This window comes from Dryobates pubescens, chromosome 12, assembly GCF_014839835.1.
Source record: "Dryobates pubescens isolate bDryPub1 chromosome 12, bDryPub1.pri, whole genome shotgun sequence".
Lineage (NCBI taxonomy): Eukaryota > Metazoa > Chordata > Aves > Piciformes > Picidae > Dryobates > Dryobates pubescens.
The window spans coordinates 17,713,781-17,735,877 of NC_071623.1; the positions used below are offsets into that span (position 1 = coordinate 17,713,781).

General features: G+C 43.8%; 1 protein-coding gene across 1 annotated transcript; it reads left to right on the forward strand.

Moving 5' to 3' along the window:
- The first annotated feature begins 281 nt into the window (after positions 1-281).
- Positions 282-21,930, forward strand: TMPRSS3 (transmembrane serine protease 3). The gene is made up of 13 exons (XM_009905823.2): positions 282-299; positions 1,732-1,876; positions 4,446-4,556; positions 5,435-5,551; positions 8,099-8,222; positions 9,403-9,528; positions 10,281-10,324; positions 11,048-11,213; positions 12,896-13,065; positions 14,760-14,855; positions 16,796-16,938; positions 18,590-18,742; positions 21,803-21,930. Exons 1-13 carry the CDS (start codon positions 282-284, stop codon positions 21,821-21,823), a joined length of 1,434 nt encoding a protein of 477 aa, XP_009904125.1. The 3' UTR covers positions 21,824-21,930.
- Positions 21,931-22,097: the final 167 nt, after the last annotated feature.

Below are 22,097 nucleotides of genomic sequence, written 5' to 3' on the forward strand. Positions count from 1 at the left end.
GCAAATACTAGAGTATTACCAGAGGCTCTTAGGCTAATTAAAAAGCATGCTGAATTTTTATCTTCCTCTTTCCGTGGCCATGCTGCCCAGGGCTACCCGATACCCCTCAGCAGGTTGAATTACACAGGCAGCTGCCATAATGCTGTATTCAACAGATGACTGAACGGGCAGCCGCGGGCGGCTTGGTGAAAACATTTCCAGAGCAGACTGGCTTAGCAACCTCAGAAGTTCCTTTTGGTTTCTTTTGATAATGAAGAAAGAAAACAGTTTTGCTTTTAGCTATGACTTCTCAGGAAGAGGTGAGTGAAACTTTGGGAGCATGTGGTATCCTCTGAATAAACAGCACGTCGGTGTTTAGCTTGCGTGTGGTGTACTCCACAATGCTGTTTTGTTTCCTGATGGACAACTTCTGCACCAGTTAGAAAGCTATTTATTTATTTATTTAGTAAACATTTAAAAATCATGCACAGAAAGCTGTTCCTTTCTCTGCCTTACAGCTAGCAGATTCCACATACAGTTTGATTTCTGTTCATTGAAATGTATATGAGTTTTTAGGAAATGAAACAGTAAGAACCTTAATGCAAGGTTTTAAAAGGTAAAAAGGTCTTCCAAATGGCTTAAAGATACAGTCACAGACAAAGCACACATTCTTTGCCTAAAATGTGTCATTGTAAGTCCCTTTTCCTGGAACTGACTCTGCAAACATTCAGCTTTTACAGCTTACCATCTCCACTGTCTTTAACAAACCTGAACTTGTTTCCTACCACTGCAAGTTCAAACAGCTTATTCCTCTTGCCAGTGACAGTGTGCAGAACTGGAGTCAGAAATCAGCATTCCAGATCTATTTACTCTGAATTCTAGGGTAGCACATTTTGACAGTTTTTTTCACCACGTGGAAAGGGATTAAAGGTTTTCTGGAGCAAAATTCAGTTGGCTCTGAATAAGGATACTGTGAGGAGCAGTGCAGGTGTCATACACTTTTTAGTCTCTCTCTTGTTTTCTGTGGCATTTAAAGAGCAGGGGATGGGTTCACAACTCCAGCGTGAGTTTTTAAAAGTAGCTACAGTGCTTAGACAAGTCTGAATGAAAATCAACTTCTTTGGTTTGCTGGTAAATTAATTATAAGTGCTCTTCTCATGAACATTAAGTACATAATGTAATGTGTCCAGCTTTGGAGTCCTCAGAACAGGAAAGACATAGTCTAGATCCATGGAGCAGGCCCAGAAGAGGGCCATGAAGATGATCAGAGGGATGGAACACTTCTCCTATAAAGAAAAGCAGAGAGTGTTTGGGTTCTTCAGACTGGAGAGTGCTCAGGCAGGGTCTCATTGTGGCTTTTCAGTACTTAAAGGGTGCTTATAAGAGATATAGGGACAGACGTTTTAGCAGAGTGTGTTGCAGGAAGACAAGATGTAATGATTTTAAACTAAAAGAGGGGAGATTCAGACCAAATGTAAGGGGGAATAATGCAGTGAGCATGGTGAAAAACTGGAACAGGTTGAGCAGAGAGCTGGTAGATGCCCCATCTCTGGAAACATACAAGGTCAAACTGGAGTGGGCTCTAAGCAACCTGGTCTAGTTGATGTCCCTGCTCACTGCAGAGCAGGGTTGGACTAGATGACTTTTAAAAGTCTCTTCCAATCCAAAGTATTTTATGATTCTGTGGCAACATTTCACAAGGTAATTATATTATTTTTTCTTCTATTTTATTTTTTTCTCCTGATAACTCAGGTACAAGAGACAAATCCCACTACTGGAAGTCTTGAGATCATCTCTATTACAGAGGTTGAACCACCGGTACCAGAAGTTCAGTTTTCCTTCAAAAGATTTTTCTTCATACCACAAGTAACAGTAGACCCCAGTGCAGATGGATCTGGTAGGGATACTGCACAGCGTTCTGCCCTTTCTAATTTAAATGTCTAATGTAGGTCTTCAGCCTTGAAAAATTATGCTTGCTCACTCAGTCAGAGAAAGCCATCACTTGGAGTAGGAAAACAGCCTCATTCCCTCAGCCCTGAGTTTTGCCAGCATATGAAAGGGTGATGCCATTTTGTGTCAGCTTGTGATGCTTGCTCTTGCATACACAAGCATTTTTCATAGCCAGAATATTCACACACTTCAGCCACACAGCAAATGCTTGCCCACACTTCCCAACATATTTTTGAAAGGCTTGTTTGAAATTTTACCAGCCTGGAAATTGGTCCATTGCAAAACTGAGTATACAGCACCAGCACCCTTGGGAGAATGGTTGCTGCTGCCCGTAGGTTTCATGGCGAAAATAACCACTAACTGCAGGCTGAGCATCAAGGATGAAGACAAAGCAATTAAATTTGCTGGACCATTAGCTGCTACATCTGTCTAGGATTTTTAGAATACCAGTCACCAATGCCATTGCCAAAACCAGTTACTCAGCTGCTGCTGAGGGAGTTTGTATAGACTGGGATTTACTCGTGTGTTTATAAGCACTGGGACAAGAGGATGACACACTCCTCATCCTTGGCTGATTGCAAATACCTGCCAACTTCAAATTCAAAGCTTGAAAAATGAGGGGGAGTGAAGAGCTTCACAAACTGAAATTGGACACAAGGTTCTGCTTGCTTCTCTGTGTACCCAGGATAAAGCTGTGTACGCTATTTTCCCCTAGTTAGCCCTTTGTGTATCAGCATACACAGAAGCAAGTGAACCGCTCATTATTTTCAGTGGAATCTGTTGGTGTCTTCCAGACTGAAAATACCACTAAGTTGTCATCAGCGTGGAGGTGATTGGTGACCAGAACTGCAGCTCATGAAATGCATTCAGTAGCTACTGCTGATGTATATTTTTAACTTTAGATGCATCCTTTTTCCTTGAAAATTCAAAACTCAGCCTTGACCCAGCTTCTTTCTTTCCTTGTCATTACAGAATAACTCTAAACAGATCACATTTCCCCACATCTTTCAAGACTGGTTTGGGGGTCCTGGTTTTTGCAAGTTTGGCTTTCTATCATTTTTGGTTAAGCTTGCTTCCAATTCTGAACGGACCAGTGACATCCCTCCTTCTCATCTTGAACACCTATTGACTGTCTTTTCCCAATATCCCTGCTCCCGCTCAAATCTTTACATTCCTCTTATTTGTTTCCTTGTCTGTGTTACCTCAACTCTGCAGGAGTGCATCACACTTACCTCCCTGGTGCATGGGGTGGACCTATGTGGCCTCTGGCCTCATCACAGGATTTCCATTGTCCCAGACACAGTGTTCAGAGCATCTGTCATGGTTTAACCCCAGCCAGCAGCTAAGCACCCGCTTGCTCATTCCTTCCCTCTCCCAGAGGGATGGGAAGTAGGGGGGAAAAAAGCAAAACTTCTGGGTTGAGATAAGAAGAGTTTAATAGCTGTAATAAAATATAACAACAATTCTAATTCTAATTATTATCTCAGTGAAAAGAAAGATACTGAGAGAGAAATAAAACCCAAGGTAATACAAATAATGAGAATGCAATTGCTCACCATCTGTTGACTGATGCTCAGACTGACCCTGAGCAGTGATCCCATTTTCCTGGCCAACTCTCCCACAATTTATACACCAAGCATGATGTTCTGTAGTATGGAAAAACCCTTTGGCTAGTTTGGGTCAGCTGTCCTTGCCATGCTCCCTTATAGCTTACTGTGCACCTGCTCACTGGCAGAGCATGAGAAATGGAAGAATTCTTAATTTCAGACAAGCTGGGCTTAGCAACAGCTAAAACATCAGTGTGTTATCAACATTATTCTCATGCTGAATCCAAAACACAGCACTGCACCAGCTGCTAGGAAGAAAATTGTCTCTATGCTAGCCAAAACCAGGAATGCAGAGTCTGGCTGAGGATACAGCTGTAGGGTGCACTGGCACTGCAGTGTTGGTACCAGCAAGAGTCAGGAGGCATCACAAATAGGAATTACCGTAAAGAGGAGATTCAAACTAGTTTGTTCACTGCTGCTTCCACTGAGAGGATTTATTAGTCCACTTGAGCCTTCTGAAGTCTTCAGAGAGTACACCTGTACCCAGGTTTGACAAAACCAAAACAGGTCTGGATTTAATTTTTATTCCTGGACTCTCATTTTCAGGACAGGTGCTTGTATGCTTCTAAAGCTCATGGTGTAATGTAGCCTACAAAAATAAACCTTCAGAGCTTATATGCTCAATTGCACTGAGGTCAGGCCAGGTGCTTTGCAGGAGGATGATCCAGACATGAGGCAAAAGCTATAGGGGCATCTGAGAGCATCAGTGAGCCCCGAAGCACTTGAAGCCTTCTCAGTGTCAGTTCACAGTGTATGCAGAGATTGCTACTGCCATCTAGTTTAATGTCAGATGAATCTTTTAGTTTAATGTTAGAGAAATCTTTCTGTTTAGTGTTAGAGAAATCTTTCTCATCACAAATTCCAACTGCTTTAACTTCACGGAGACTGTTCTCTCTGTTTCACTTCTAGGAGATATTGAACCACCTTCAATGTGCCATGTTTTCATGTCTCTAAAATACTTTCCATATATCTGTGGTTTGTTCCTTGCAGTAATCCTAGCAGTTGCCATTGGCCTAGGTGGTGAGTACAATTAGTTATTCATTAAGTTCTCGCTTAGCCATTCAAATGCTTAATTTTTCATGAGCCTTTTACTTAGAATGGAATTAAGCTGCTACTGTGTCTTGTTTGCTGAAGTAAAAAATCCTGTAGATGTGATGGCTTTAAATTTTATTTACATGTAGGGATAAAATAGGTGTGCCACTCATGAGAGGATTGGTTTAATGTTTACAACACTGGGGAATCTGCAGCTCCAGGAAGCCTTTCTCTAGTAAAACTGGGGGGGGGATAGGGGATGGGATGAACACAACACACAACTTCAGAAAGCACACATCATGTTTTGCTCCCATAATTCACTTATCTAAGTTTGGTTTCAAAGAATCAAGGAACTTTCTGCTATCACAAACAACTTCTACAAAGGGAAGGAAAATCCAGAATGAGTTTAGTGGTGACTGTAAAGTGTGACCTGCTCAGGTCTAGGTTCTGAATATGTTTGTGCTAGAACAGTGTCTTCACACCTACAAGAGGGATGAGCTTGTATGAGGTTGAGGCATGCTTCCAGGAAGAGAGTTCACTGGACATATTTTGAAAGGGTCTCCTTGCTTTGCTGGACTGAAGAGCCAGGCAGAAACTCACCCTGGAGTGAAACGTAAACTGGGCAGAGGGAGCTAGAAAGGTGTCAGCACAAACAGCAAGGCTGACTCCTCCTAAAAGTCATTACTAATAGATGAGTTTAGCAGCACCATGTATTAACCTCCAGGTTGTATTCAAAAGTTCCTAGATTATGGGACTTGCCTTTTCCTTGGCAAGACTGAAATCTGACCAGGTAATTGAAGTGTCAGAAGTGTTAAACTAATATCCAAGTGTGTTTTCATCACCTTGTTTTCTTTCATTCTCATTAGTCCAATACAACTGCATTGGGAAGTTTCGCTGCCGATCATCCTTTAAGTGCATTCAGAAATCAGCCAGGTGCAATGGTGTCTTCAACTGTAAAGAAGGAGAGGATGAGTACAGATGTGGTAAATTTGAATTTGGTTATAAATCCCTCCTCCTGTAGCATCTGGCATGTTATCAGGAAATGTATGTTGTAAAGAGTTGAGTGAGACAAGAAAGTCTGATGGATTATCTAAATTACCACTTCAAAGGAACAGTCTCTCTGAGGTATTGACTTACAGGTTATGAGAAATCCAACTACTCTTCAGATAAATGTGATGATTGCTGAATATTTCTACTGCCATATTGGGCATTTGTCTCCATTATAAGTCTAGATGCTTCTTGACTGCTGCCATTTCCTCTACCTGCAAGGTATACCACACTGCATTATGGTGTGTATACACAGCACACTCTCTATTCACTGGCACATGGTTGCACTGGGTTGGTTTTGAAGATTCAAAAGCCTGTTATTATCTTAAAGGACATGGAAATGGGAGAGATCAGCATTGCTTTTTGTACATTGAGGATTGTGGAGTTTGCTGCTTCGTGTGTGAAATGTGTGCCCCATGCCTGAGTTTCTCTCTCAGTTTCAGGCATCACAGGGACATGTGGTGGGTTGAAATTACCCCCCAGCTAATTTGGAGAATAACCCCCAAAATAAAAGGGCCACACGAACTCAGTTGGAAGCAGATGAGTATTTACAACCAAACTAAAATGTAGAAATATGAAATGCAACAAATATGTACAAAATATACAATGTTTGCACACAATTACAATTTATAAACAGCACAAGAACCCCTCTGGACAAAACTCGAGGGTTACCAATAGCTTCCCCCTTTCCACCCCCTCTGCCCCCCACCCCACACAAGGGAAAAGGGAAAGAGAAGAGCAGAGAGTAGCTTGTTAACACTTACCCACAACAAGAATGCAGCTAAGGTCAGCAACAGCCAAGCAAAAGCCACCAGCTAGTATCTGCTAGAAGGAAGAGCTGAGAAAGAGAGACAGAAACAGTTTATGCAACTAACTTTATGTTAGGTATCAGGTTAAAGGGATTATTTACACCTTATCATTATTTTCCCTTTACATCCAATGGTAATTTATTTACATTCTACCACTTTCTACTCAAGATCTGTGGAAAATTTCCTAGGCATCAGCCTGAAACTGCCACAGGGTATTTTCATAGAATTGTAGAATCACAGAATGGTCTTGGTTGGAAGGGGCTTCTGAAGATCATAGAATCATAGAATCAATAAGGTTGGAAAAGGCCTCAAAGATCACCAAGTCCAACTTGTAAAGATCATTTAGTCCAACCTCCTCTGCAGTAAGCAGGGGCATCCTCAGCTAGATCAGGTTGCTCAGAGCCCTGCCAAGCATCACCTTGAATCTTTTTAATGGTCCTTCTTTCTCTTGTGCTATGGAAGCTGACCATGGTGTTTGCAGCCACTGGAGGGAAAGGATAATAACAGTAGTCTGATTTTCAGAACAGTGCACTTGTAATTCTGACTCCAGTACTTACAGGTGAGGAGATAGCATGGCTTTCTGTCTGTGCAATAGGAGGAATGGCAAGAGCCATGAGCTTTTGGCCCCAGCTAACCTTGCACAATGCTTTAAATCTTTGGTGCATTTTCTCTAGGGAGGGCAATAGGTCTGCTTTTCTGGTCTGCCTTTGCAATGCCATAACAATGGACTGTGGGCACATGGGCGCACGTGGGAAATCCCTGTCCTGCTGTGACCATGTGTGTGGCATCCCTTCTGCCTGGGAAAGCCTTTTTCCAGGTATGCCTCCTACTCACCCTGGGTTCTGCACCCCAGCAGCAGATGTGGTGAAAGGTACAGGGATGAGGAGGGCATGACACCATGCAGGACAAAGGGATTGTGGAAGATGGATCTCTACCTGGGCCTTCTGCAGTATTTCCCCACCAGTCTTTTGCCCAGACTCAGCACACCTTGCAGCAATGCTAGCTCCAAAGGGTGGCTCAGCCCTGCAGCTGGGCTGGCATGAAGAAATGCCCACAGGGAAGGGTTCTGATGAGCAGAGCCAGGCTGGAGGACCAAGCTCCCAAGTGGTACATCTCCCCTTTCCTCAGCCTTTACACACTCATCATCCTAGACATGCCAGCCCCATTTCAGACGAGGGATGAAGGTAGAAAACTCCATGGGATCCCAGGGGCATCTGGGTGCATGTGCATCCACCTCCCTGACTGTGCTGTGCAGCACAGGAGGTGCCAACTACCTTTCATGACTTGATCACAGATTTCCATGGTGTCAAGCATCTGCAGCTCCAGCTCACTGCAATCAGCAAGACTTTCTTAGGCTCATTAGAGGGTGAAGCAGCTTTTTCCATCTGCAGTAGAGTTAGAATCCCACAGCCATTCCCAGGAGCATGGTGTTTTTTGTCCTGGTGGTTCTAGCTCAGTGTACCTTGGTTCACATCCTCAGGGGGAAAACAAAACAAAGCAAAAACAAACACAGAAAAATTCTGTCAAAGGATCCAAGTGATGGAAAAGACAAGCAGTAAAAACCCAGTGAGACAAGAAACGTGGATGCCACAGTGGTGCGCTGACACTGCTTTGTACCTGCTGTGTACTTGGTGGTTCTTCTTCATAACTCACTTTTCTTGTCCTGAATCTCAGTCAGGCTGAGTGGCAAGAAAGCTGTGCTACAAGTCTTCACTTCTGGATCCTGGCGAACAGTTTGCTCTGATGACTGGAAAGCAGAGTATGGAAATACTACCTGCAAACACCTGGGTTTCTCAAGGTATGAGCACAAAATGGCATTTTGAACAAGCTGAGATTTTCAGTCTTTCTAATGAAATCCTCTATTAGTCTGTGCTTTAAAAGAAAAAAAACACCATACCTTAATAGACCTTTGTGAATGAGATGGTTGAGGAGATTTGAGTTGATGTGGGAAATAGAATCATAGAATTGTAGAATGCATTGGGTTGGAAAGGATCCTTGAAGGTCATCTTGTCCAACCCCCTTCATCGAGCAAGGACACCTCCAACTAGATGAGGCTGCTCAGGGCCCAATCAAGTTTGATCCTGAATGTCTCCAAGGATGAGACCTCCACCACATAAGCAGGCAACCTGTCTCGTATTTCACTACCATCATTGTGAAGAACTTCATTATGTCTAACCTAAATCTACCCTGCTCCAGTTTCAAACCATTGCCCCTCATCTTTTCCCTACAAGCCCTTCTAAACAGCCTCTCCCTAGCCTTCCTGTAGGTCCCCTTCAGATGTTGAAATGCTGCTATAAGGTCTCCCTGGATAGTCCTGAGTCTATGTGGACTGCAAACACCATTTATTACTGCTATAAATCCTGAACAATGCTTTGGTGAAATCTTCCCTATGGGGTGCAGGTGCCTGAATCCTACTTGCCTCTGTAGTAGCTTGCAGCCTGTCAGAGCTGCACTAAAAAACACATGAGCATTTTCCAGTTCCTTTATTTCTTCTGTAAGAAAACTGTATGTACAATTCATGCCATGCCATCTGTTGGGAATCAAGGTCCACCACACAATCAGAGAACAATCCAACAAGGTGGTTCTTACTATGTTCATAGAATCATAGAATCATAGAATCAATAAGGTTGGAAAAGACCTCAAAGATATTGATCTCATTCCTGAAAATGGAGGCAATGAGCTTCAAGAAATGCACCAACCAGCTCCAACAGAGGTTTTATTGCAATATCAGAACTGAAATTTACTTTGTCTGCCAGGTAAATGCCTCTCAGCTTTGTGTGACTTCCACACATGATTATGGTGAGAATATGAGCACATTATAAGAAGTGCTTCTTAGGGAGGATAAGATTACTTTATCTAGGGTTGGACTTCGGTTATTGTGGTTGCTACACTGGGTTGTTGTTGGCAGAAGCACTGAATTATTTAAACAGATTACTGACAGGCTGTCTGAGGAAGCTGTGTTTATGGTTTATTTGCAGCTACGTGAGTTCAGGTTACCTTCCTGTGGCTGCAGTTGAAAAACAGTTTCAAAGACATTTTGTATCCCTCAGCCACTGGTTATCAGCTGATCAAGTGACATCCCTGCACAATGCAACAAACCTCAGGTATGCCTAGCTTGTTCATTCTGACAGAAAGAGAGCAATTGCTAATAGTTTGAGATGGTGTCTAATTTTTCAGGCCTGTCGTGCTTTGTAATTTGTGGATGTTGTTATGCATCATAGACCAAGCTTCAGTAGCAGTCTTTCCTGAATGCAAGCTAAGCACTTGTTCCAAGACCCATTAAAACCAACAGGGGTTTTAAAATGAGAGATTTGTCCCATGATGCCTGTTACTTTTTTGTAAATGGATGGATGCCAGGCACTTTTCTTTTTCCATTGTGAAGCAGTTTGTTTCAGTTTACAGATCCCCAGATATTTCCCAATGGGCTTATGAACCTTTTATAGTCCATTTCTTCCTCCTGATAATTGCTTGTTTCTCTTAGTTACCTTTCACTGAAAGGCAAACTATTAATCCAAGGAGACTACAGATCACATATTGAAAATTGCTGATGAGTCTCCCCACACAAAAAGAGTGAATCACTCTTCAGCAGGGCAGCATACAGTCTGCAGGGTCCCAGTGGTACCTGAGCTCCTAACCTGAGCATTTCAGCTAAATGTCCTTAGTAGATTGGATGAGTATATAACTTTGTACCTCATTCAAGATACGAGTTACTCATATTTATGGGCACATAGATGTGCAGGAAGATGGCACAATACTGGGGAAAAAAAGCAAAACCAAAAAAACACACCCCAAAACCCGCCCCCAGACCCCTGTATCTGTGAAGTGTAACTAATACTGCACTGTCTTTTCATCGTAGAGAGGAATGCGCTTCTGGCAATGTGATCATCTTAAAATGTTTGGGTAAGAATCAGGGAGAGTGAAAATAAAACCAAAACCTCTCCTGCGCTCTATAGCAAGAGCTGGGAGGAATTGTGTTCCTGGGCCATACTACACCATCACTTATCGCAGCAAAGAACAAACATATTTCTTACATAAAATTTAACAGAATTTCAGAAAGTGGGAATAGGCTGGGAGGATAGATTGGAAGCATCAGATAGCAGGACTGTTTCGGTGAAAATCACAGTAAAATGCAGATGTTTAAGGATTGTGAGTTGAGTCTGTGGGCTGATGCTGTAATTTCCACTCTGCCGTCTGCGCAAGGGAAGGGAAATTCTGTCTTAACATTTGAACTTTCACCCCACACCTCGCCATGTCAGCTGCTTTACAGATTGAGATATGAAAAATCAGAAAACAATAATCACCAGGGCAGAGGAGATGCTTCAGCCTGTCTGTGCATTTGAGGAGGGCAGAACAGCAGGGTTTACAGCTCAGCCAAGCACTATGTCTGCAGGGCAGAAGATGTGAACTCCACAGCTCCCATACCAGCTGCCAGGCATGATGCTGCAGGGATGGGAGGGAGGAGAAGGAACCTCTGGGGGCAGCCACAGCTCGGGATGTGGGCAATGAAGGATGGTCCTGCTGCTGAGACCTCCCAGTTTCAGCAAGGCTGGGAGTAGAGGGGCTGAAGGTGACAAAAACGTGCCTGTGTTTCCTGTGTGGACTGTAACCTTTGCTTTCTGCCAGTGTGCGGGACGCGGGCCAGCTACGGGCCACGGATCGTGGGGGGCAACGCATCCTCCCCCCGGCAGTGGCCCTGGCAGGTCAGCCTGCAGTTTCATGGGCACCACCTCTGTGGAGGGTCTGTCATCACCCCACGCTGGATCATCACTGCTGCCCACTGTGTCTATGAGTAAGTCCCTAAATCGCCTTGCTCAAGGTATCCTGCTCACCCCACCAGCAGTAGGTCTGTGTGAGGGGCTGCTGCAGAGGAGGGTTAATGCCCCATGCTTCTCTGAAAAATAAACTGCAGGAGATACTGGCTTGTCTTTATTTCATGCCCTTGCTCTGTAGCATTTAAATCACCTCTCTCTTCTTTATTGAAAACAACCAACCAACAAGAACAACAACAAACCAGACCAACAAAACCAAACCAAACCCCCAAAAAACCCTCCTCCAACAAATGGTTCAAATCAGAGTCCCCAGTTTTCAGATATTCTGGGTTCTCCTGGGAAATCACAGCTTCCTGGAAAGCTACTTTAAACCAACATTTGAGCAGCAGATTTTAGGTATCCCTATCTGCAAGTTCTGTCCCTTGCATGTGAGTTAACAGCCCAGAGGGAATTTGCACTTGGCTGTTGTAGCACTCCGGAGCTGCAAAATAAGGTATGCAATCTTTTTCAAGTTGACAGGATCAGGTAGTTAGTGAGTCACAGTGTGCTTGCCACATACTGGTTGCTCCTTTTATGCTGTTATAATTTGTTTTTCACTTGTAAATAGGTGCTAAGCCACTATTTAGACTCCTTTTCTTTGTGTGTTGTAAATATGGCCCCCTCTATTATTTACTATGAGTTGTTTGGGTTTGCAGACTTGTTTGTTGCTAGTAGTGCAGGATTGCTCTTCTGACGCTTACAAACCCTGGCCTCTTTCATACAGCATGACAGGGTTGGAAGGGCCCTCTGGAGATCATCTAGTCCAACCTCTCTGCTGAAGCAGGTTATCCTAGAGCGAGTTGCACAGGACAGTGTCCAGGCAGGTTTTGAATATCTCCAGATAAGGAGACTCCACTCTCTGGGCAGCCTGTTTCAGTGCTCTGTCACCCTCAAAGTAAAGAAGTTTTTCCTCCTGTTCAGATGGAACTTCCTGTGTTCCAGTTTGTGCCCTTTCACCAGAGACATTAAGACAGCTAAAATGAGCTTTGTCTGACCACCCACCACATGGCTACCTGCTTCTGAGCAAGTCCCATAGGATGCTTTTGTTCCCAGTAGGTAATCTGTCTCCCAAAACCCAGCTGGTTCTGGTGTGTTCAAAGGCTGACAGGGATGGTAGTTGACAACACAATCCATACCCCTGGAGCCCTTTCCCAGTGCTGCTGCTAACCCACTGCTAGCCTGGTGGGCTGAAGCTAAGAGAAGAGGATCTGTTCATGTGCTGAAGGCTGAAAGATGTGGCTGTTCATGAAATGGGGGCACAAAGACCTTCCAGAAAGACAGCCTCTCCCCTGAAAGCACCTTGTCACAAGTGGAGCTGAGCTGGCTGCATGGCTGAGCACAGATGTGCCATGCAGCAGCAGCAGCTGCTGTGGGGTCATGTAGGAGGACAGACAGGTAGGTCAATGAAAAGCTTTTATGTATTTCTAGAAAGCTGCACAGATAATGTATCAGTGACCCACTGTGTTACTAAGATTAGTCACTCCTCCTACTGTATTGAAATTAGGCACAAACTATAGCAAATAATAATAGACAGGTAAGCAAGTACAGCAGGTTGTAGCTATTTGCCTGCAGAATTTTAAGTGATTCACAAGCTCAGGAGACAAATAAAAAACCTAAGACTTTTGTTGAAGGTTTTTCACTCTTTCCTACCTCTTTGTTTCAGCCTGTACTTGCCGAGTTCATGGAGTGTGCAGGTTGGTTTTGTGACTCAGCAAGACACCCAAGTTCATCCATATTCAGTGGAAAAAATTATATACCATCGAAATTACAAGCCCAAGACAATGGGAAATGATATAGCACTGATTAAACTGGCAGCACCACTTGCTCTTAATGGTAATTCTTTCTGTTAGCTTTCACTTGGCTTTCTCACCTTCATAGCTAAGAGAAGGAAGAGTATTTTCCAGTACAGACAGGGAAATTTCTGCTTGAACTCTATGCCTGACCCAGGACACTTGAGTGGATCCCCACCACCTCCACAAGCAGTGAGAGATATGCAGCACAGATGTAGCCAGCCTGCTGTTGTGATGGCAAGGTAGCAATCCCTCTTCAGACTATACCAGCAGGAACCTCAGAGCCTCATTATCAAGAACTCCTCTGTACTCAGTACCCAGGCGCAGAAAGCAGCAACATCATCACAGGGCTCTGCAAAATGTTCCCAGTCCTTTCTGGTATGGGCTTATTGAAGGCATTTAATAATAGGCAAACATTAGCTTTACAATTTCTAAATATTTTTCCTATCTAAAATAAATGCCCCACCTCGTTTTGCTTGGAGGTCACAGAGATTTTTATCCTGTCCTTTCTGTGAGTACAGGGAGTTGAAAATAAAGCTTAAATTTCAATGAGAGAAAAAAGAAAACAGGCAATTCAACTACAACAATGCTTTTAAATGAAAACTGCTTTTATTTTCTCAGCAGGATGCTACCTGCAGCTGACACAGTTAGTGAATTGAAATAATGTATAATGATGTTCTAGCAATTTAAGTGATCATCTGCCGGTATGTTGCAATCACTGTGAGATCTCTGCAAAGTGGAGCTGGCTCTCTCTGATGCGTCTAGATTGTCAGTTGCTAAATCAATTCTCTTGAAATTATTTATATTTCCCTTTGAATCTAAATTAAGCTTGATTTTGTTTTCTGGTTTATATCTCAGCTGGTTTTGTTTGCTTGGGAAGAAATTTGGGAAACCATCAAGAACAGACAGGGCTCCACATCCGAGGGAGACACCTGTTACGCCCTGGGGGGCTTGGAGGCTCTATGCTGGTGGCTTGATGCTTGGGGTGGGGATCATTGCATGATAGAGAACTGAACCACTAAGAGTTGCCCAGTGATACCTTGCATTTTCTCTCCCTTTGGCCATGGCCAGATCATCTTGGCACATCACAGTTTGTCCCTGCAAGCATCCAACACTGATTATGTTGCACAGCATTTAGTGCCCCAGAGTGCAGAGGCACTGAAACTCCGTGAGCTGATGGGTGGGAAGCAGAGAGCATGCCAGACACCTTGTCACCCATTCAGAAGAGCACAGGGATGTGCACACATAATCACAGAATATATCTGGTTGGAAGACACTTCAAAGATCATCCAGTCCAACCCTCAACCCAGCACTAAAGGATCAACATTAAACCATGGCTCCTTGTGCATATCACTGCACAAAGCCTGTTAGAAAGTGCCATGTTGTTGTGTCATGGTCAGCCAAGGTCATTTCTCTGCCCAAGCAACATGATGTGGGGTCTATGATCTATCCATCAGGTGCATTTCTTGATTTCTTATTCTTCAGTTTCTTTACTAGCAAACTTTCTCTGTTGCTTCACACTTAAAACTAATCAGGCCTGGTGCAGGTATTGTCTTAAACTGATGGCATTGGCCTTAAGACAAAGACCTTCAGAACTTCCAGTCTGCTTATGTGGGGGGGGTGTGGTGCTTGTAACAAGTTTACTGCAAGCCAGATTCTCAGGTTTTATTGAGACATACAATTTACTGCTGAATTTTAAAAACAATTCTCTCTTCTCTCTCTCTCTTTTTACAATAGGTCACATAGAGCCAATTTGTCTGCCTAATTTTGGTGAACAGTTCCCAGAAGGGAAAATGTGTTGGGTGTCAGGATGGGGAGCAACTGTGGAAGGAGGTATTTTATATTATTTATGTATTTTAATTACACTACATGAAAATATCTCACATACAGCAAATAGAGGATTTGGATGGAATGTTGCTCAGCATTAAATTTTTTGGGATATCATGGGGGAGTTGGAAGAAGACATATTCCTGTGAACAGTTTCAGACATGTACAATCCCTGATCACAAGGAATGGAGTACACCCTGTGCAAAAAGCTAAAAATTAACATGTAGACTTCAAGACAGTTCACAATGTTGTTCTAGCATCGGTCAAACAGGCTGTGTCCAAGCACAGGAAGAACAGAGAAGGGCAACAAAGTTGGTGAGGGGTTTGGAACACAAGCCCTATGAAGAGAGGCTAAGGGAGCTAGGATTGATTAGCCTGGAGAAGAGGAGGCTCAGGGGAGACCTTATTGCTCTCTACAACTCCCTGAAGGGAGGTTGTAGACAGGTGGGGGCTGGTCTCTTCTCCCAGGCAACCAGCACCAGAACAAGAGGACACAGTCTCAAGCTGCACCAGGGGAGGTTTAGGCTGGATGTTAGGAAGAAGTTCTTCATAGAAAGAGTGATTACCCATTGGAATGTGCTGCCCAGGGAGGTGGTGGAGTCACCATCACTGGAGGTGTTTAGGAGGAGACTTGATAGGGTGCTTGGTGCCATGGTTTAGTTGATTAGATAGTGTTGGATGATGGGTTGGTGCGATGATCTTGAGGGTCTCTTCCAACCTGGTTTATTCTAGTCTATCCTATCCTATCCTATCCTATCCTATCCTATCCTATCCTATCCTATCCTATCCTATCCTATCCTATCCTATCCTATCCTATCCCATCCCATCCTATTCTATTCTATTCTATTCTATTCTAATACAAGAATTGTCCATCCCTTATTTTTTCTCTCCTGAGAAAGCCTGTATACATTTGCAGGCAGGTTCAGTGATGTAGAAATGTGATCTATGAATAACATCACAAAGAAGAGGGAATTATTTTGGTTATTTTCATTGGCCATGACTCACAGGTCATGTTAATCAATAATATCTGCTGAATCACTTCCATGTGAAATTGCTTGAATTCTTAGGTCATTGGTTTTTATCAGTCTTCATTTATCTCATTCAGGGTTCAGAGAACAAGAACAGTATGTTACCTGGCCTATAGATAATAGCAAAGGGTAGGAAACAAATATGAAAGCAGCATTTAGGCCACGCAGTCAGCTATACATTGGCAATAGAGAGTGTGTGGTGAACAGTCCCATTTGTAGAAATGGCCCTTTCAGAATCTGAATAAAATCAAATCAACATTTACAGAAGAAATCAAATGTTTGCAGATGGTTTGTTGAGTTAACAGAACAGGTGATCAATTCAAAATGAATTTTGGCACTACACTGAAGGCAGTGTCCCTCCAGCTTTTGAGTTCGTTCCTGCCACGGATTGTCTGAAGGAGAAACATACACTGTGTAGTTTTTTATTGCATGCTGCCATAATCCACAGCTCTATAGAATTGTTGGTTGCTGGATTCTCTGATGAGACACCCAGCTGCCTTACTTGTCTGTTGTCCTTTGAACCGTATTTCTTTCACCCTTGCTTGCTAATTCCTCACACATTAAAACATTTTCTGTTTGTAAGTGGAGATTAGCTTCAAGGATAGAGGGGGTTTCCTTGTTGCTTTGCTTGGTTTGGGTTTTGTGTGTGTGTGCATTGTTTTAGTTTTATTTATTTTGGGGTTTGTTTTTGTTTTATTATTGTTAGCCATTGGAATGTGCTGCCCAGGCAGGTGGTGGAGTCGCCACCCCTGGAGGTGTTCAAGAGGGGATTGGACGTGGCACTTGGTGCCATGGTCTAGTAGGCATGAGGTCTTGGGTGACAGGTTGGACTTGATGATCTTTGAGGTCTTTTCCAACCTTATTGATTCTATGATTCTGTGATTCTATTTTTATTGTTTCATTTTATATTTTCAACAGGTGATACATCTGACACCATGAACTATGCAGGAGTTCCTCTGATTTCTAATGCAATTTGCAATCACAGGGATGTCTACGGTGGGATCATAACTCCTTCAATGCTTTGTGCCGGTTTCCTGAAGGGAGGGGTAGACACCTGCCAGGTATGGAAGTTTCCAAACTGCAACTGTTCTCATTAAGAGCAGCAATGGAAAAACGTGAGTGATAAGTTATCAGAAGGCACTCCCAGGTTTTTCTTGGGCAAACATTTGGTTTTGTGCCATTTACTGTGTTTACCATGAATACTGATCACTGACTGTGCACATTCATTTGCCACAATTCCCTTGCATTTCTTCTGCAGACCATATCTGCTACTTCTGAAGCCAAATTTACTTAGGACCTTTTTTCATTTCTTGCATGTACCTCAGCATGGTGCCATCCTTTGTTTGCCCTGGCTCTGGCTTCTGTACTGCACTGAATTACGAGCAGCTCTGGAGCTCTGCAAGGTGCAGAAACCATGTGGTGTAAAGCAGGCAAAGCATATATCAATAGAGAAGTAGGAGCAGATGATTTTGGAAAAAGTAGAGTAAGGCAGGGGAAGGAAGAAAGGGCAAAGCCTTTAAGAAACTCAGAGGATTGGTAATGACTTTAGAGGAGAAGGATTCATGGCAGTGATTGATCCTTCACAACACTGAGTGGCGATTATTCAAGATCTGTGTCAGAGTCATGAAGGTGGCCACCTTGAGCCAGGTGTCATCCCTGTACACACTAATGTAGACTTAGCTAGCTAGTCACGGATGAAAAGCAAGGGCAAGGAGGGAAGGGAGGATCATGCTGCCAGATTTTCTCAGTCCCAATTATGCATGGGACATGACAAAGTGAAGGTATTAGGTGCATAGATCTCCATTTAAACACCTGTTTGCACAATGCCCTCAGCAAGGTACCTGACACCAGCCCATCATGGTATGGGAGAGCTGTCCAAAGGCAGGATTCTCAGAATATCACAGTATCACAGTATAACTAAGGTTGGAAGAGACCCCAAGGATCATCAAGTCCAACCTGTCCCAACAGACCTCACGACTAGACCATGGCACCAAGTGCCATGTCCAATCTCCCCTTGAACACCTCCAGGGACAGCGACTCCACCACCTCCCTGGGCAAATATGACTCCAAGTGACAAAAGAAGCCCTACTCACCAAAGGGAGAGACTTGTTCCAAAGTAATTTATTTTCTGCCCTCCCCCCCTCCTCTTTCTGTTGTTCTGCTGGTTCTGATGTCAGGAAACTGCCCCAGCAAAATAAATTGAGAGTTTTCAATGCTTAGATGTGTGTCCATTGACTCAAATCTGCTCAGCAAAGTGTCTGGGAAGGGACAGAAAAGCAGCATGTGGGACTGTGTGCAGGAGCAAGCAGGGAAGGAGGTGGGGTGCAAGCTTTTTGTTGCAATGCTGGGCTCAGCTCAATCATGGCTAGGAGCCAAGCATCTGTGAGAGACTGAGGCTTCATGCAGACTGCAGATTAGCAATGCCCTGTCTGCAGGACAGGTACACTCCTCAGCACCTAAGTATTGTTTAGCAGCAGGCTTCAATATTACTTCTCTTGAACTGTACTGCTGACTGGGGTAAGGAAAATATGATCTAATGCACATCTGAGAAATCTCTGATTTCTGCTGTAACATATGCTCTTCCCAGGACCCAGAACAGAACAGGCACAGGAGACTGAATTATTTGATTATGCTTCTTCCCATATCCCCTAAAGAGGCACTCCCTCCTTTGTTGAGGGGCACTGATATTTGTTTTCATTCTCTGTCCTTCAGGGTGATAGTGGGGGTCCTTTAGCATGTGAAGATATGAGTATCTGGAAGTTGGTGGGGACCACCAGCTTTGGAGTGGGCTGTGCAGAAAAGAATAAGCCTGGTGTCTACAGCAGAACCACTTCCTTCCTGGACTGGATACACGAACAGATGGAGGTCTGATTTTGTTCTGTCTCTCCGTCTCTAGTTGCTGCTTTGCTCTCCCTGATCTCATATTTGTCAGAGCTGGGTTGTGTTGTATGGACACATGTGACCGGGGGGATTTCAGAGATGGTCCACAAGCACAGTGGGCAGAGCAGGGTGTTTGGGTCTTAGTGAGATGTGGCAAAGAGCAGGAGAAGGGTGGAGAAGAGAGCAGAGCATGAGAATGGCTGGGGAGGGCACCTGGAGGCACAGAACAGGGAACAAGGAGGGGTGAAAGGGGTGAATAAGGAAGAGATACTAAGGGATTTTATATGAAACTGTGAGACTGATACAAAAAGTCCTGGGGATTGGAAGCTGAGTGAGCCAAAGAAGCTAGAGGGGAGGGAGGTGGTGTTGGCTGGGAGGAGAACAGAGGCAAGGAAGTGAAAGAATGCTGCAGCCACCTTCATCTGTCCTGAGGGTGGCCCACTCTTGGGAGACAAGGTGCTCTGCTGTCAGCACCCCTCCAGCAGTGGTAGATAGATGCTGAGTTCAGTCACCCAAGCAGGAAGAGCCATTGTGCTTCAGATGGACTCCCAGATACCCTGGGAGGTATCTGGGACAGTATGACAGAGGATTTATGGGAGATCTGAGGCCTTCTGGATCAACTGCTGGAGGTCAGACAAAACACACTATGATACCTCCAGTGGCATTAGATAGTACATGTCCAAGGCAAGTGAATTGTCCTCCATTACTTTGATAGGAGCCTAAACACACAGCTCTAAGGTAGACCTCTACACAGGCTCTTAGTTGTCATTTCCTAGCATCATGGCAAAGCCACTCTAAGCACCAAGGGCTATGTCCCATCTTGCTCTAGCATGGACAGTGATGCCAGTGCTGCTGTTACTCAGTTTGCTGGAATGAGTGAATGAATGAATAACAAAGAGCTGCCTGTGCCACCATGATAGCATGTGATGAAACCACTCCTGCCCGTCTCATTTGTGAAACATATGAGACTTCCTCCTCAAGCCAAAGTGCCAATACTAAGGAATCATAGACAAGGAGATGCTGAAATAAGGTTCTGTGTGCAATTTCAGTTCAGCCTCCTATGTGCATACTCTATGACACATGCTGCTTTCACAGCCTGTATTACACATGAAGATTTATGCTATCAGCTGCCTATCTGCCAGCAACAGAGCTAAAGAAGACAGGATAACATTTCTGAATCTTAAGATCTCCAATATTATTTTTTCTTTCCCCAAATACATACATCATGCTGATTCCTTTGCAGCTACAAAAGCCCAGACATTTCAGGTGAAGAGTTAGTACCACATGAAAGCACAGGTCTCCATTTTTAAAGATGTGATCAGGTGGAAAAAGTGCAGCTAAATCTTCGTCTAGCTTAATGCTAGCATGTTACATTTTTTCCAGAGGGATCTTCTTCAGATGTGAATACTAATTTATCAATTGATCCTCTTAGAAAGGATTTTCAACTGCAGCATAGAAACATGGGTACTTTTTCAGAGAATCAGAGAAAACATCTGGTTGGAAAAGACCTCAATGATCATCCAGTCCAACACTTGACCCACTGAAGGGTCAACCATGTTCCTAAGTACCAGGTCCACACACTGCTTAAACACCTCCAGGGATGGTGACTCCACCGCTGCCCGGGGCAGGCCATTCCAATGTCTGATAACCCTTTCAGTGAAGAAATGTTTCCTAATATCCAGCCTGAACCTCTCCTGACACAGCTTGTAACCATTTTCTCTAGTCCTGTCTCTGCCACCAAGGAGAAGAGGCTGCCCCCTCCTCACTCCAACCTCCCTTCAGGTAGTTGTAGAGAGCAATGAGGTCTCCCCTCAGCCTGCTCTGGACTCTGAAACAAAACAAAAGCATGTGGAACTACTGTGCCTCTGAAAATGGGACCAAGGGAATGCCATGTACCTGGCAGATCTGTATGGTAGTACAACGGTCTTGCCTGCTCTTGCCTGCTGTTGCTCACTGTGGCCTGAGGCTCATTTGATCTCTCCAGAAGTTTCTGTGCCTTCTTCAAACAATTCCAAATTAACCAAACAATTCAAAAAATTAACTTGCATAGCTAGGGCTTAGCAAAGGAGTTAGGAAAGAGATCTCTTTTTTTGTTTAAGAGATGCAAAATTGCAAGGTAAGGGATTTGGCCATCAGAATGCCATTAAAAGCTTGCTCTGGGAATTAGCTTTAGCACAGCATGCTCATCATGGCCAACCACCTAATGCAAGGCATGCTCGAAGAGCAGACAGTTGTTTTTTAATGATCTACCTTTTCCAGGTTTGAAACCTGAATAAAGCACTTCTGTCTTTCAGATTTTACAGGAGAATACAAACATTTTGCCAAAGGCTCTCTCCTGTGAGTGTAAAGAAAACAGAACACCTGTTGCTTTCCACTATGGAGTAAAAATTAATTGATGCCATTCAGCAAGATGTTTTTCTGACATTGTGGAGAGAATTTCTGCTGCTTCCATTTTGAGCAGCGCTCCCACGAGGGAGGAAGCCAAAACCTTATAGCACTAAAGGGAGTATCAGTGATGTGCATACATTACTGCCTCAGAAATATTATGCTTCAACTATTAAATCTAAATTAGAGATCAAAGGTTTCCACCCCAGAAAACAAACAAAAGTAAAAAATAAAGAAACCAACAACAGAACAACTCAGAAGAAACAAAAGAAATGCCTTCAAAGACTGCTTAGCTCTCTGTATGTGTCCCCCATGCATATAGTATCTACCACTGTTATTAATATATTCCTACATTCCCTGTAACCTCATCTCTTTATGACCCTGTCTCAGCTCATGCAAGGCTGAGGACCAGAGAACTAAAGCAGTGAGAGAAGCTGGTGGCATTTGCTCAGGCTCACAGTGCATGCAATGGGAATTGTTTCACATCCATTTAGGTGGGGTAGTGTGTTTTTCTGAAGGACTTCAGCTGGCTGCAGCAGGATCCTGGTTCCTTTGGTGACTCTAGAACTGTAAGGAAAAAAAAGAAGTTATTCCCTTTCAGAGTTCAGTGGGTGGCAACACGAGCATTGGAATAGATGCATAACTGGTTTTCCTTCCCAGAGAGAAGAACTGCAGACCTGAGGAGAGCAGCAGTGCACTAGGCTTCTGAAAACCCACACCATGCTCCAGTCCCACCCCCAGAAGGACCCACTACACTCTTCTGGACACCTGCTATGAGCTTTGTACCTTCACAGACTACTTTTTATCGTTTCTCTTGGTACTGGTAGATGTACTTAATCAACACTGTACTTAATCAGACCCCTTTGGAAAGAGGCAGTTGGATGCTGGATGCTGAGTATGCAGATTTACTGTCAAGTACAAATTTCACAAGTAGGAGTAACACTAAGCCTGGTCA

Bases quoted from the DNA above. Each gene is read 5' to 3' on its own strand.
- TMPRSS3 (XM_009905823.2), top strand. The intron at 9,529-10,280 runs GTATGCCTAGCT...TTTTCATCGTAG, and splicing joins CACAATGCAACAAACCTCAG to AGAGGAATGCGCTTCTGGCA. The intron at 14,856-16,795 runs GTATTTTATATT...TATTTTCAACAG, and splicing joins GGGAGCAACTGTGGAAGGAG to GTGATACATCTGACACCATG.